At 35.9% G+C, this 14,315-nt stretch overlaps 1 protein-coding gene across 1 annotated transcript; it reads right to left on the reverse strand.

Moving 5' to 3' along the window:
• Positions 1-2,230: 2,230 nt before the first annotated feature.
• LOC110794307 (40S ribosomal protein S19-1) lies at positions 2,231-4,804 on the reverse strand. The gene is made up of 4 exons (XM_021999256.2): positions 4,516-4,804; positions 3,667-3,757; positions 2,688-2,871; positions 2,231-2,509 (listed from the first exon to the last, which is right to left on the reverse strand). Exons 1-4 carry the CDS (start codon positions 4,792-4,794, stop codon positions 2,437-2,439), a joined length of 627 nt encoding a protein of 208 aa, XP_021854948.2. The 5' UTR covers positions 4,795-4,804; the 3' UTR covers positions 2,231-2,436.
• Positions 4,805-14,315: the final 9,511 nt, after the last annotated feature.

Raw genomic sequence — 14,315 nt, forward strand, 5'->3', positions numbered from 1 at the left:
CATACTAGTTCTTGATTGCTTTATGAGAGTAAAGACAATTGGATTATTTATGCTCATATTTGATGAGTTATTTAAATGATTTATGCTTAACTCGATCAAAACTAATCAGCAATTTCCGAATTAAAATTTATGACCTCAAATTTTCTATAAACATATTCAAATCCGTTGTTATTGGATTACGTAAATTAAGTTTCAACTATTAAAGGTCTTATGAATGAGTAAAGATAATCTATGATGTTTGGAGAAGAGTACTATGTAGTTTTAATTGTATGATGGGGTTTGGGGAAGATGAATTATTATTATTATTATTATTATTATTATTATTATTATTATTATTATTATTATTATTATTATTATTATTATTATTATTATTATTATTATTATTATTATTATTATTATGAAGCGATTACACAAAGTTGGATGGGAGCCTAGCCACTAATTGGGCTCCAACACCCTTATTCAAAGCAAAACACAAACGATGAAAAAAAAAGAACGAATGTTATTGTTATTATTATTATTATTATTATTATTATTATTATTATTATTGTTGTTGTTGTTGTTGTTGTTAAATATATTAATAACAATTATTACATAATAATTAATATAAATAAAAATATTAATAACTATTATTATAATAATTAATTTGAGCGCTAACTTTTTTTTTGCATTTTCTGATTTTTTTTTTATAGTAAATAACGTTGGTATAAAAAAATGGATATGAGGTCCCAAACGGTGAAAAAAAATATTCGGGTCCTAAACGGTGAAAAAATCAAAAAGTTAGACCCTAACCTTTTTCTTAATTTAGTATTTGAGTGATAGTATGGTTAACGGTGAGTTAAACTATGGTTAACTAGCCGGAAAATGAATATGAGTCCCCAAAAGGTGAAAAAAAAGGGTTGAGGTCCTAAAGGGTGAAAAAACCAAAAGGTTAGACCCCGACCTTTAGCTTAACTCCTCTAAATAGAATAATATCCTTTGTGGAGTTTATTTTAGAATTATTATGTACAATCTTTAAATCACTCATGGCTGAAAGAAATATCATTCCAGTCTAATTGAGTTGTTTTGCTATCTTACCATAGCTTTTATAGTTCTTTTTAAACGGTGTTCATTCAAACTTGCATCACATGGAGTAAATAGCTAAATATAACATATACACTCAAACTTTGTTGAAACTAGATTAGGTCCCGTGCACGCACGGTTATTTTAAAATTATTAATTGACCATCCTTTTTAACTGAAATATTTATTCCTTAAATCTATTGCGTAATTAATAAATCTCGAACATACTCATTTTATCATATAATATTCAATTTCCGTTCTATTATATATTATATGTTTTAATGATTGTTTGACCAAATTAATATTTGATACGCTTAGTATGAACAAAATATTGAGTAAGAATGTTTTATATTATTGATATGACGATCTGACTAAATTAATATTACTAAAATTGTTTAATGATGTCATATTTAATAATCCTACAATATTTTCTATTTATAAACATTTATACAAAAGAAGAGAAAATAAAAATAGAATAAAGTAGATATATTTTTTTAGGAAAGGATTTTTGGCGGGAAAAAATCGAACCAGAAATTGACACATGTCATTCCTGGTGTCTCTTTTAATATATATAGTAATAGATAATCAAGTGAAAAATCTTTCTTTAACTTCGAACTCTATTACCTAAAGTATGTAGCAACAATTCTTTTTTTTCCTACTCTAATGTTTGGTGGTACTTGGAAAGTTAAATTTTCCTTGTATTTGCAATTCCCGTAAATTAATACAATTCCCGTAAATTTTAACTTCCTATGAATTGAGTATTCTTGTTTGGTTAAACATAGACAATTAGAATTCCCATGAAAAGCAACTTCCCCTTTTTGGGAAGTAGAAATTCCTAAGAAGTTCACTTTCTGTGCACATGACAACCAAACAACTTCTTTGCTGTTCTTTTTTTTTTGACAGCCTTCTTTGCTGTTCACTTCCTAGGAAATTAAACTTCCCATGTATCAACTCCACACAGTGTCAACCAAACTAGAGTGATTCTGGAGCTGAGTTTCAGGCAAAAGACACTATTTTCACATTCACTGTCATTCTCTCCGCATTGCAAACATGCAATTGTTGATCATGAAGATGAGGGTTGTCTGTCAGTCACATGAACCAATTTCCCACCACTGCGGCTACTATCATAGAGACTGGCATGGTTACAAGTTCAACAAACAAAAGCCACAACAAAGACAGAAATCAAGTAGATGTATTTCATAAAATTAAGATTCATAACCATGTGTGTCCGTAGCGAAAATAATCTCCGACAACTAGCACATCATCGCAAAACTAACAAAATTCAACACAGGCCACAAAAAGATGAAATTTGATTTACGTTCCTCTACGACTAGTTTTCATTAGACTTATAACGAATGACTGATGCAAACCAGCATTCTTACACCTCAACACCAATTCTGCCAGCAACTTGGTCAAGATCTCGTTGGCCGCTTGATGTGATCTTCCTTCCCCTGAATACAACATACATGCAAATGTCAGTAGACTCTTCAACACATTACTACCCATTGCGAGCTAGAAACACTGGCTCATTAAGCTCCTTGTTGTGAATATCGGAGTTCAAAATAAAGGCAGCGATAACAAGTGATTGTATAACAAATGGCAATGCAAATTAAAGGCCTTGGTGCTTACCCTTTAGGATCAATTTCAACAATTTTCACTGCCTCTAATTGCTGCAAAATGTGACGGGCAACAGAACCACTGCTCTTGCAGAAGTGACGAGGGCGACTACCATTTCTCTGGTTTCCTCCATAAATCCTCCTAAAGCCACCAACTCCAAGTCCACCCCTCAAGTAGATCTTCCTTGCCATAGAAGCTGCCAAAAGGAATGAACATTAATCAACTACCGAAAAACAGACAAAAGTACAATCCAAAGTTCAAGCAGATGTGAGAAATAGCATGCACAGCATTACACAATCCTATTGCACTAACCCATAGATTTTTCAGGTAGTTTAAGAGGAAACGAAAAGCAGGGTGAAAGCAATTTTCACTTAACCTGGAATATCTTCAATAGTCGACAAAACCACAAAGCCCAACATCAAAAATAATCTACTACCACAGTACTACAAGATACTCACAACCTACTACTTCACAACACCTCTCAGGCTATCATACTCTCATAACTCGACGATTTTCATCACTTACAAGCAGAAAAACAAGCTTTTGAAACTATGTGCAACCCCATAGAATAGAAATTCGAACATGAAGACCTAAATGCACCATGAAATCTTTAAATAAGGATTTTGTGTCAAAATCTGAATACAAAGAAATCCATCCAGTCACTATCTCCCCTTGTTTTCTTTATTAAGATATCCATTCACAAAGAAACACAATAAAAAGATATACATTCATTATTATAATGCCATCTCTTTACTAGAAATGAACAAGTAACAGTGATCAACAAAATTATCACATAAACAAAAAAAAGTTTAAAAAAAAAAAAAAACCCCAACCTTTAGTGCTACAATAGCCTATCCAAGAAACTGACAAAAATCTACGTTTGCTTGACAAAAATATGCAAAGATGAAACAGAAAGGAACCATAGATTCAACAAAGTTTATTACTAAAGTGGACAAGCAAATAAAGCTTTCCAGGAAAAATCTGCACTTACCAGCTCTGGTGTAATACCAGTCAGGGTCGTATGGAGCGAGTTCCTTGAGCTTACCAGTCTTGACAATGTCAGTCCAGTGAGGCAACTCCATCTACAGAGCACATAGCAGAACAAATAAACGGTAAATCAAAATCTAGCTTCGGGTCAAAGATTGCAACTAGGGCCATCTCATAAACAAAACTAACATCTTTATCACTCTTTCATATAAGATCAACAAAAAGATGCACTAACCAAAATCAATAATTCTCCCTTCTCTCTTGTCTACAATTGTTAATAGGGCCAAACACACAAACAACACAAGCATCTCATACTATTTCTTTAATAAAAGACCAACAAATAGATGCATTAACCAAAATCATGAATTCTGCCTTAATTGAATTGCAAATAAAGTCATCTAATTAGCAATATTATCTTTTTGCCATTCTATCGTATTAGATCAAGAAAGAAAACAGCAACGAAAATCAATAAACTGGCCTTCATTAAAGCACCGCCGCCCCCTTATTTTATCCAAGTGTTAGGTCTAAACTACAGAAATTAGATTTTCTAAACTTCACTCTACAGCACAATACCCATTTCCATCCCATTGTCACTCAGTTTAATCCAAACTAGTTCAAACTGCAGCTACTAACACTAAAAAGGGCAGAAAACTCGATTAAAAAATTCAAATTTGTCAAACATAAATCTATAGAAACCCTAAAATCTTAATGACAAAAAAAATGGGGAAAATTCGTAAAAATAAGTGATGTGCAAATATACATGCCCAAACAAAAACCTAATCATAAAGTACAATATTAACATCATTCAATCACAAAACATGAAATCGAAAAGATAAAAGAGAAAGAGGGAAACCTTGCCGGAGCGCTTAAGATGAGCAGCATAAGCTTTGACGAAATCGTGAGGAGACACATCTTTCACTGTTTTCCCACCCTCCATTGTTGTTCTCTCTTTCTCTCTCTCAGCTGCTGCAGAAGAAGTGAGGGGGCGAATGTTGTTGGCAAAGGAGTCGATTTTAGGGTTTTGTTTTGGGTTTTTAAATAAGACACATTCATTGGGTTTTGCTATGGACCTTATGGTATCATATGGATCAGGCCGGATCCTGGCAAAAAGTCTATCACCCGCCTTGTTCATACACGCCCGGTTCTTCTGGGTTGGGCCTTGATAGGTCCACTACATAACAATGAAAAAATTATAGGTCGAGGAGGGCTCTCAACTAGCCACTATTACTAAGGGTTGTCAATCCATATAATCACAATGATCCCGCACAACTGCATTATCTGATTAATCTGAACCGGTTATACCTGATCTGTAACCGACGGATGACACGATTTGATTGTCCTAGTGTCAACTAGTAAGCATAAGTCAGTTAAAAAATAAGAAGTACTTCCTTCATCTCTATTTGTTCTTCTTGGTTTGTGTTTCTTTGTCTAACAACAAGGTTTTAAATAGGAAAAACAAGAAGAAACAGAAGGAGAATATTTTTAGAGTTAAATTCTCAATTTATTATCCTTTCTGGCGGCTTTCTCACTTCCTTTCAACTTGAACCTCTCTCTCTCTCTCTCTCTCTCTCTCTTCCTTTCTAGTTTCATTTTGACAAATACGAAAAAACCAAAACCTCTCTCTCTCTCTTCCTTTCTAGTTTCATTTTGACAAATACGAAAAAACCAAAACATCTATAAAAAAAAAATATATATTAAATGGTGTTTATAATCAATTTCATCGGCCACGTGGTCCTCTAGTCAATCTTTCATTTTATTAACTGGCTTCATTTTGGCAAATTCGAAAACCAGAACATCTATCAATATTATATATAAAAGAGCATTTATAATCAAGTTCATCTACCACGTGACGCTCTTCCTCTTCCCTCTTTTAAACGGTCTTACTCCACGCGTTTACAATTTTAAAAAAATACAAATATTGTCTATACAAGACTCGAACACTGATCTCAAGTTTTAAAAATAAAAATAGTTGATGTCTCTCTTTCCCAAATAAAAATTTATATAAATTGCAAACTAGTAAAGATAATAAAATAATAATAACATGCAATCATCCTTTTCTGTATGTAATAACATCAATATGATTTTTAAGGTAATAATCGGAGCACCACCTAATTCAAAAAACTAGTTTGTTATTATCTACACTTTCTTTCTCCACATAGTTTAGCTTCATATATTACTACAATACATTATCAATAGTCAAAATCAAATTAGATTTAAGTAATTGCCTTTTACAAAATTAAATTTAGGTTAATTTATTATGTTGCAGGATACTTGATCCTGTTGCCAACTTTGTGACAGATTACAAAATTAAGAAGAAGAAGAAGATAGTTTGCACCAGAAGGAAGAAGAAGAAGATTCAGAAACAGAAGAAGAGAAGAAGAGAATTAAGGAAGGAGAATTTAGAGAGAGAAGTTGTAATATATTTCATGATTTAATCGTAGCTTACATCATTTGTCTATATACTACAATTCTTGTTAGTTAGCTTGAAAAACAAGTAACTCAAGCATAACAGAATTCAGTTAGAATTCAGTTGCAAACAATAACAGAAAGTCAATGCTAAATCATAAAGTCAACATATTGACTTCTAAACCTTGACTTTATATATAATTTCCCTTAACATTCCATCCCCCTTAAGCAACTTGTCCTCAAGTTTGCACAATAGTAAAGTGAGGAAATTTGGACTGAAAAGTGGAAGCATCCACCCAAGTAGCATCATGTGGAACAGTATCTTCCCATTGAACCAACAACTGGACCTTAGTTTGATTTTGAGACTGCACAGATCGTTGATCCAAAATCACTGCAGGAACTGGATCCAAAGAAGAATCTTTGCCCTGTAGCCAAGCAGGTATGTGTGTGGCAATTGGCAAAGACCCATGAAACACCTTCAATTGAGAAACATGAAACACATTGTGAATTTTAGCTGATTCTGGTAATTGTAGCTTGTAAGCTACCTTGCCAACACAATCAATCACTTGGAAAGGTCCATAATATTTTGGAGACAGCTTCTGATTCCCCCTATTCTGCACTGTGAATTGTCTATAGGGTTGCAGCCTTAACCAGACCCAATCTCCCACAGAAAAAGACCTATCAGATCTCTTTTTATCAGCTTGGTGTTTCATTCTGTGTTGAGCCCTCATGAAATGAAATTTTACCAAATCAATCATTTGCTCCCTTCTTTGAAGGCTTCTATCCACAACAGATTCTCCTGGAAGATAAGGAAGGTGCAATGGTGGAGGTTAGCCATAAACCACCTCATAAGGAGTAAGTTGAATACTGGAGTGAAAGTGAGTGTTGAACCACCACTCAGCTACTGGTAACCAAGCAGACCAATCTTTAGGTTGGTCACTACACATGCACCTTAAGTATGTTTCTAAGCATCTGTTAACTACTTCAGTTTGTCCATCAGTCTCAGGGTGATAAGAGGAAGACAACATGAATTCAGTACCATGAAGACTGAACAAACCCTTCCAAAACTGGCTCAAAAATATAGCATCTCTATCACTGACAATGCTCCTTGGCCACCCATGAAGTTTAAAGACATTATCAAGGTATGATTGAGCTACCTGAATAGCAGTATAAGGATGGGACAAAGCCATAAAGTGACTGTATTTGCTCAATCTGTCCACTACAACAAAAATGGCATCTTTTCCTCCTGATTTAGGCAAACCAGTAATGAAGTCCATTGAAATATCAAACCATACAGCTTCAGGAATTGGCAATGGTTGTAATAAACCAGGACTAGCTGCAGTATCATATTTGGAAGATTGACATGTCTTACATTGCTTCACAAAGAGCCTCACATCTGTTGCCAAACCCTTCCAGTAAAAGAGACTTTGCACCCTTTTAATAGTTAAATCCCTTCCTGAGTGACCACTTTCAGGAGAGGAATGCAGCCAATTTATCACCTTATTCTTTAAAACCAAATCAGACCCTAAAACCAGTTTTCCTCTCCTCCTAACCAAACCATCTTGTAAGGAGTAATTGTCAACAGATTCACCATTCCGCAGCTTAGTAACAATGGCCAACAAGGAGTTATCCAACATATAACTGGCTTTGATTAAAGCAGTAAGATCAGAGTTGACAACAGAAATAGCCATACACAAAATAGTGGCTCCAGGCACTCTAGAAAGGGCATCAGCAGCTACATTTTCTTTTCCAGACTTATACTGAATGTCATAGTCAAATCCCATGAGTTTAGAAAGCCAAAATTGCTGAAATGGTGTGGATACCTTCTGTTGAAGAAGCCACTTCAAGCTTTTCTGATCAGTTCTAATAGTGAAATGTGAACTCATCAAGTATTGTTCCCATTTCTGAACAGCAAACACAATGGCAAGCAATTCTTTCTCATACACAGATAATTTCTGCCACTTTGGTCCTAAAGCTCTGCTGATGAATGCCAAAGGGTGATTATCCTGCATCAGAACTGCACCAATACCTGTATTTGAGGCATCAGTCTCCACCACAAATGTTTTAGAGAAGTCAGGAACTGCTAGCACTGGAGCAGAAACCAAAGCTTGCTTAAGAGTAGTGAAAGCATCCTGAGTTGTATCAGACCAAACAAAAGCCCCTTTTTTCAGTAAATCAGTTAGAGGTTTACTGATGAGAGAATAATGCATAATAAACTTCCTGTAATATCCATCCAACCCTAAAAAACTTCTCAATTCCTTCACTGATGTTGGAACAGGCCAACTCTCCACAGCAGCTATCTTATTGGGATCAGTTTCTACCCCTATTGCAGAAATGTAGTGACCAAGGTATTCAACCTTGTCAATAGCAAAACAACACTTACTAGCTTTGGCAAACATCTTATTACACCTCATTAACTCAAGCACTTGAGCCAAATGTGACCAATGTTGCTCTTTGGATCTACTGTAAACCAATATATCATCAAAAAAGACTAACACACATTTTCTAAGTAAAGGCTTAAAAACACCATACATCCAACTCTGAAATGAGGCAGGTGCATTGGTTAGACCAAATGGCATTACCAAGAACTCAAAGTGACCTGAATGTGTTTTAAAAGCAGTTTTATAAACATCACTCTCTTGAACCCTAAGCTGATGGTAACCAGCCCTCAAGTCAAGTTTAGTAAACACTGAAGCACCTGCTAATTCATCAATCAACTCATCTATAACAGGTATAGGGAACTTATTCTTAATGGTTCTGTTGTTTAATTCTCTATAATCTACACATAATCTCCAGGTACCATCTTTCTTTCCCACCAAAACTACAGGAGATGAAAATGGGCTTGAACTGTTCTGTATGACCCCCCTCTCCAGCATATCTTGAACTAATTGTTCAATCACATCTCTCTGTTTTAATGGATATCTGTAAGGCCTTATGTTTACTGGCCTTGCATTAGGCTCTAATGGGATTGTGTGATCAAATACCCCCATGTGAGGTGGCAAATCCCCAGGGTCAGCAAAAATGTCTTTGTACTGTTCTTTCAAAGCTTTCAGTTCACTGTCCTCATGTTGTTGATTGGCTGATTGCTGTACAGGTTGAAAGGACATATCCCTTACTTGTAACAAACAAAGCTGGACTGCATTACTGAACAACTTTGCTGAAGGTGCACCCTCCACTACTTTCACTTTCTGTGGGTGTATACCCTGTAAGACAAACTGACATCCATCCAAGTGAAACTCCATAAGCAAAGCTTTGAAATCCCAACAAATAGGGCCCAATGTTGCTAGCCATTGAACTCCAAGAACCATATCACAACCCCCCAAGGATATCAACATCATATCAGCTGTAAAAGTTCTCCCTTGCATGGTCCAAGTGAACCCTTTGGAGACATGTTGATATGCTAGGTGATTTCCATCAGCTACTGTTACATGCTGAGAAGGTATGGATTCAATAGTACAACCCAATTTCTTAGCTAACTCCAAATCCAAGAAGTTGTGAGTGCTACCAGAATCAACCAAAACATGGAACAATTTATTATTCCTAGTGCCTGTCACCCTCATTGTTTGGAAATTCTGGTTGCCAGACAATGCATTAAGAGATAAAATTGGCTCAGCTACTCTAGTACTATCCAACTCATCATCCCCATCATCCTCACTAACATCTGACCCTTTCTCCTCATTACTACTGGATATTTCCACAGTGAACAACTGTGGTTCTTTGAATTGACATTTGTGTGTTCTGTCATATGGTGCATCACAGTAATAACACAAACCCTTAGCAATTTTGTCAGCCCTTACATCTGCTGGAATGTGCCAAAAGTTCTTGGCATATCTTGGGTTGAATTTGGTCATTTGAGTAGGTTTTGTATTTGGTGTAGGTAGTAATGCAGGCAGGCTAGCATTTGTGGGTTTGCTGAAGTTCAAAGGTATGGCTTGAATGGCTTTTTGTGAATAAGAATTTGGCTTGGTTGTATAAGGTTTCTGTGAAAAAGCAATAGTCTGTTCTTCTTGAAGCCTAGCAAATTCAACAGCTTCAGCAATGGTAGTAGGTCTAAAAGCCCTAACAAAAGGTTTCACAGTTGGGTTTAAGCCTCCAATAAAACTTTCCAACACAAACTCTTCAGGCAATTCATGGTGAGTATTCAAGACATCAGACTTTAAATCTTCAAAATTGTCTAAATATGACTCTATGGAATCAGTTTGCTGCAACTTATTGAATTGTTCTACTGTGTTAGTTCCCCTTACATCTTTAAATCTTGCAGACAAATCCAGACAAAATTCACCCCAATCAACATTCCTTTTAACTGACAAATAACTTGTCACCCATTTTTCTGCCTTGTCAATCATGTTCAATGATGCCAAATCCACCTTATGTTCATCACTCACATTACACAGGCTAAAATATGTACTGCACTTTTTAATCCAAACTCTACTGTTTGTACCATCGAATTTTGGAAAAGAAATTTTAGGATTATACCCAAAAGTTTTAGGAGAATTACCATCCTTGGTAGCACCAGTATTCTTGCTGTTTTCAGAAGTGGAATCTCTCATTTGTTCTTCATCTCCAGCAGCAGATTCATCAAACCATCAAGTTTCTTGGACTGATCTTCAATCTGAGCAGATTGACTTTCCACTCTTCTTGATTGCTCGAGCATTTTCTCCTCCAATTGTTTCAGATGATCATCCATTGCACGTCGAGTTGCAAGAGCCAGATTGCTTTGATCAATCAATTCCAGAAGTTTCTGTTGCCTAATGTGAACCCAGATTCTGCGATTGATTTCTTAATAGACTACACTAGATTAGCAATCATCAAGTGTAATCAGAGCAGCTCTGATACCAATGTTGCAGGATACTTGATCCTGTTGCCAACTTTGTGACAGATTACAGAATTAAGAAGAAGAAGAAGATAGTTTGCACCAGAAGGAAGAAGAAGAAGATTCAGAAACAGAAGAAGAGAAGAAGAGAATTAAGGAAGGAGAATTTAGAGAGAGAAGTTGTAATATATTTCATGATTTAATCGTAGCTTACATCATTTGTCTATATACTACAATTCTTGTTAGTTAGCTTGAAAAACAAGTAACTCAAGCATAACAGAATTCAGTTAGAATTCAGTTGCAAACAATAACAGAAAGTCAATGCTAAATCATAAAGTCAACATATTGACTTCTAAACCTTGACTTTATATATAATTTCCCTTAACATTCCATCCCCCTTAAGCAACTTGTCCTCAAGTTTGCACAATAGTAAAGTGAGGAAATTTGGACTGAAAAGTGGAAGCATCCACCCAAGTAGCATCATGTGGAACAGTATCTTCCCATTGAACCAACAACTGGACCTTAGTTTGATTTTGAGACTGCACAGATCGTTGATCCAAAATCACTGCAGGAACTGGATCCAAAGAAGAATCTTTGCCCTGTAGCCAAGCAGGTATGTGTGTGGCAAGCAGGTATGTGTGTGGCAATTGATCCAAGGCAGGAGTCATTTGGGGATCTATTTCCAACCAATGTCTCATTATGCTTTGCTTGTGCATCATCGCTCTTAATTGTTGCTCATATACTTGTTTCATTATTGTTGGTATTTGATCTCATTCCTTGACCATGTTTGTCCTTTGGTAGTTAGTTTAGTTGATTTAGTTTTAGTTGGTTAGTTGACTTTCCAACTCATTTCGACCTAGCATGTTGTTCGATTAGCACAAATTAGCGCACCTTAGTCCTTGTGGATTCCGATCCTGTAACACCCCGACAATTCTCTCTTTTCTAAAATAACCTTTTAATATAAAACATAGAGAATTATCAAGGCATTATCGCCCGTGTGAAAACGTAACGGCTTATTCAGAATTTTGCAGCGGAAAACATAAAACTAACTTTAGGTTTATAAATAATCGATTACAGGTTTAGTCCCAAAAATCAACCAACGAAAATAAGGAAATATAAATAGTATGACAAGTTTAAAGTCCATTTAAACAAACCCAAGTCAACTTAGCAAATCAAAACTAAATACAAGCTCTCTATTCCCGATCCCAATGATGCAACATCTTCAAACCTGCAGATGGACAATGCTTATTGATCCTTAGAGACTGCTCACCAAAGATTGGGTCATCACAGGATCAATAAGGCATAGCCATGATCAACATGCACAAGCAAAAGTACGTAATCAGCAAAGCTGAGTACTACATACTAAATCAATAATAATCCTAACATGATTCTATTAAACGAACAACCCTAACATGATACTAATGAACACAAACAAGGGCAGACAAAACATGATAGTTTGACGACCATACTTGACCAGACTAGACTAGGCTAGACTTTTAGCAATAATATTATTTTAGTTGAAATAGACAATGGACCGAGTTGACCGTCCAGAAGTCTTCACTAAGGAAGACGAGGTACGGGCGCGACTCCGTAACCTCAGTGACCTGCGATATCGAGGAACGTTTTAATAAAAATAGAACACGGTGATCAATCCGGTCCCAGAAAAGGCCATGGGCTACCACCATGAACCCCAACTCCTGTTTGTCCGTCACTTTAGACGTGCACAGTCTAAAGCTATTGCTACTCAGTTTCACTTTACATGATTTACAAATTGAGACTCTGTTATGACTCAACAACCACATAAGGCATACAATCCACATTCGTTCACAACTGTTTTTATCTTGAAATTAAGTAAGTGATCATAAAGGCATCAATCAAGACTCATTCCAATTTACCCAACCTTTCCTTTAACCATGATCAACCCTGTATATGGGTATAAAGTTTCAACTTACTAAACAAGGTCCACCGCCCTCATAAAGTAGTGAAAAGCTAAGAAGGGAACAATAATCAATCGATCCAAACCAACATATAGAATAATCTAGTGTTCCCAACCAACATGTTTGTATCAATCATCCATACTAACATGTTACAATTCTCATAATGCAATATAAGTTTAATATGTTCATCCCACAGTATCAAACATGCAATTTCAACCTGACTAAGTTCATCAACAACATTAACATAATCAAGTTCATCAACAATTCAACATGGTTTCAACAATTAGCACACATTCCAAGCACACAGGTATGTACGTACCTTGTGTAAACAAACTGATAGACCACTTTAACACTTTCAAAAGTCGCCTAAAGAGAATTCTTCGCCTAACACAACCAACAAATATTCCCAATCAATTTTCGCAACCATAATAAAGCATTCTAAATACATCCTAAACATATTCAGAACCTTCCCTAACGTTAAACTTGAACATCTGATTTCCTAGCATCATAATTATTGAATTAGTGATTGAAATTCGTTGAAAACTCTTTACAAACATCATACTTTAATTTCCAGCAATATAAACTAATTTCAAACTACTCTAAAACATAATCAATGTTCTTAAAATCATAAAAATAATAGCTTTAATAATATATAACCATTCTATTATGATTTAAATCATTAAAAACCTTAAAAATTCACACTTTAATAATTAAAATCATTATTTCATTTCAATTACCTAATCTGAAAATTAATAATTTAATTATGCAAACCTAAAATTCTGAAATCCACAATTAAATCATAAAGCTTATAATTTAAATTCAAGAAACGCAATTTAAATTATTAAAACGTTATTAAATTCATTATTTAAACATAATATGTAAATCTGAAAATTCTAGTTAAATCATAAAAACATATAATTTAGATTCAAGAACATAATTTAAATTCAAGAGCATAAATTCAAATTAATAAACTTAATTAAAATATTTAAATAACTTAGGGTTTAAGAAATAACCAAAAGGAGAGGAGGAGGAGGAGAGGGACTGCCGGCGGCTGGTGCAGGCACGACGACGAGGGAGGCGCGGCTGGTGGCGACGTGACTGGGCGGCGCGACTGGTGTTGGTGGTCGCGGGTAATTGCAGGTGGTTGGGACTGGCTTGCGCAAGGAGTAAACAAGGAGGAGGAGAAGCAAGCGCGGCTTGACTGCAGCGACGCGACGGTCGACGGGAGGTGCAGCAAGGTGGCGCGGCAAGGGCGGCGCAGCACCAGTGATTAGGTGGTGACGACGGTTGTGGTGGCTGTGCGAAACAGAACCCGCGATTAAGGGGGAATAAAAACGAAAGAAAGAGAAACGAAAGAGAAGAGGAAGGAGGAAGGAATTACCGTGCACAGGAGGAGGAGGAACGACGGTGGTCGGGTGGCGGTTGATCGACGGCGGCGGCTGAGACAAGAGAGGGCAGGGTTGTGCGCCGTGGATGTTGAAGCAAGAAGAAGGAGGT

This window comes from Spinacia oleracea, chromosome 1, assembly GCF_020520425.1.
Source record: "Spinacia oleracea cultivar Varoflay chromosome 1, BTI_SOV_V1, whole genome shotgun sequence".
Taxonomy (NCBI): Eukaryota; Viridiplantae; Streptophyta; class Magnoliopsida; order Caryophyllales; family Amaranthaceae; genus Spinacia; species Spinacia oleracea.

Bases quoted from the DNA above. Each gene is read 5' to 3' on its own strand.
- LOC110794307 (XM_021999256.2), bottom strand. From the start codon at position 4,794: ATGAACAAGGCGGGTGATAGACTTTTTGCCAGGATCCGGCCTGATCCA. The intron at 3,758-4,515 runs GTTTCCCTCTTT...TGTGCTCTGTAG, and splicing joins ATCTTAAGCGCTCCGGCAAG to ATGGAGTTGCCTCACTGGAC. The intron at 2,510-2,687 runs GTAAGCACCAAG...TGTTGTATTCAG, and splicing joins GTTGAAATTGATCCTAAAGG to GGGAAGGAAGATCACATCAA.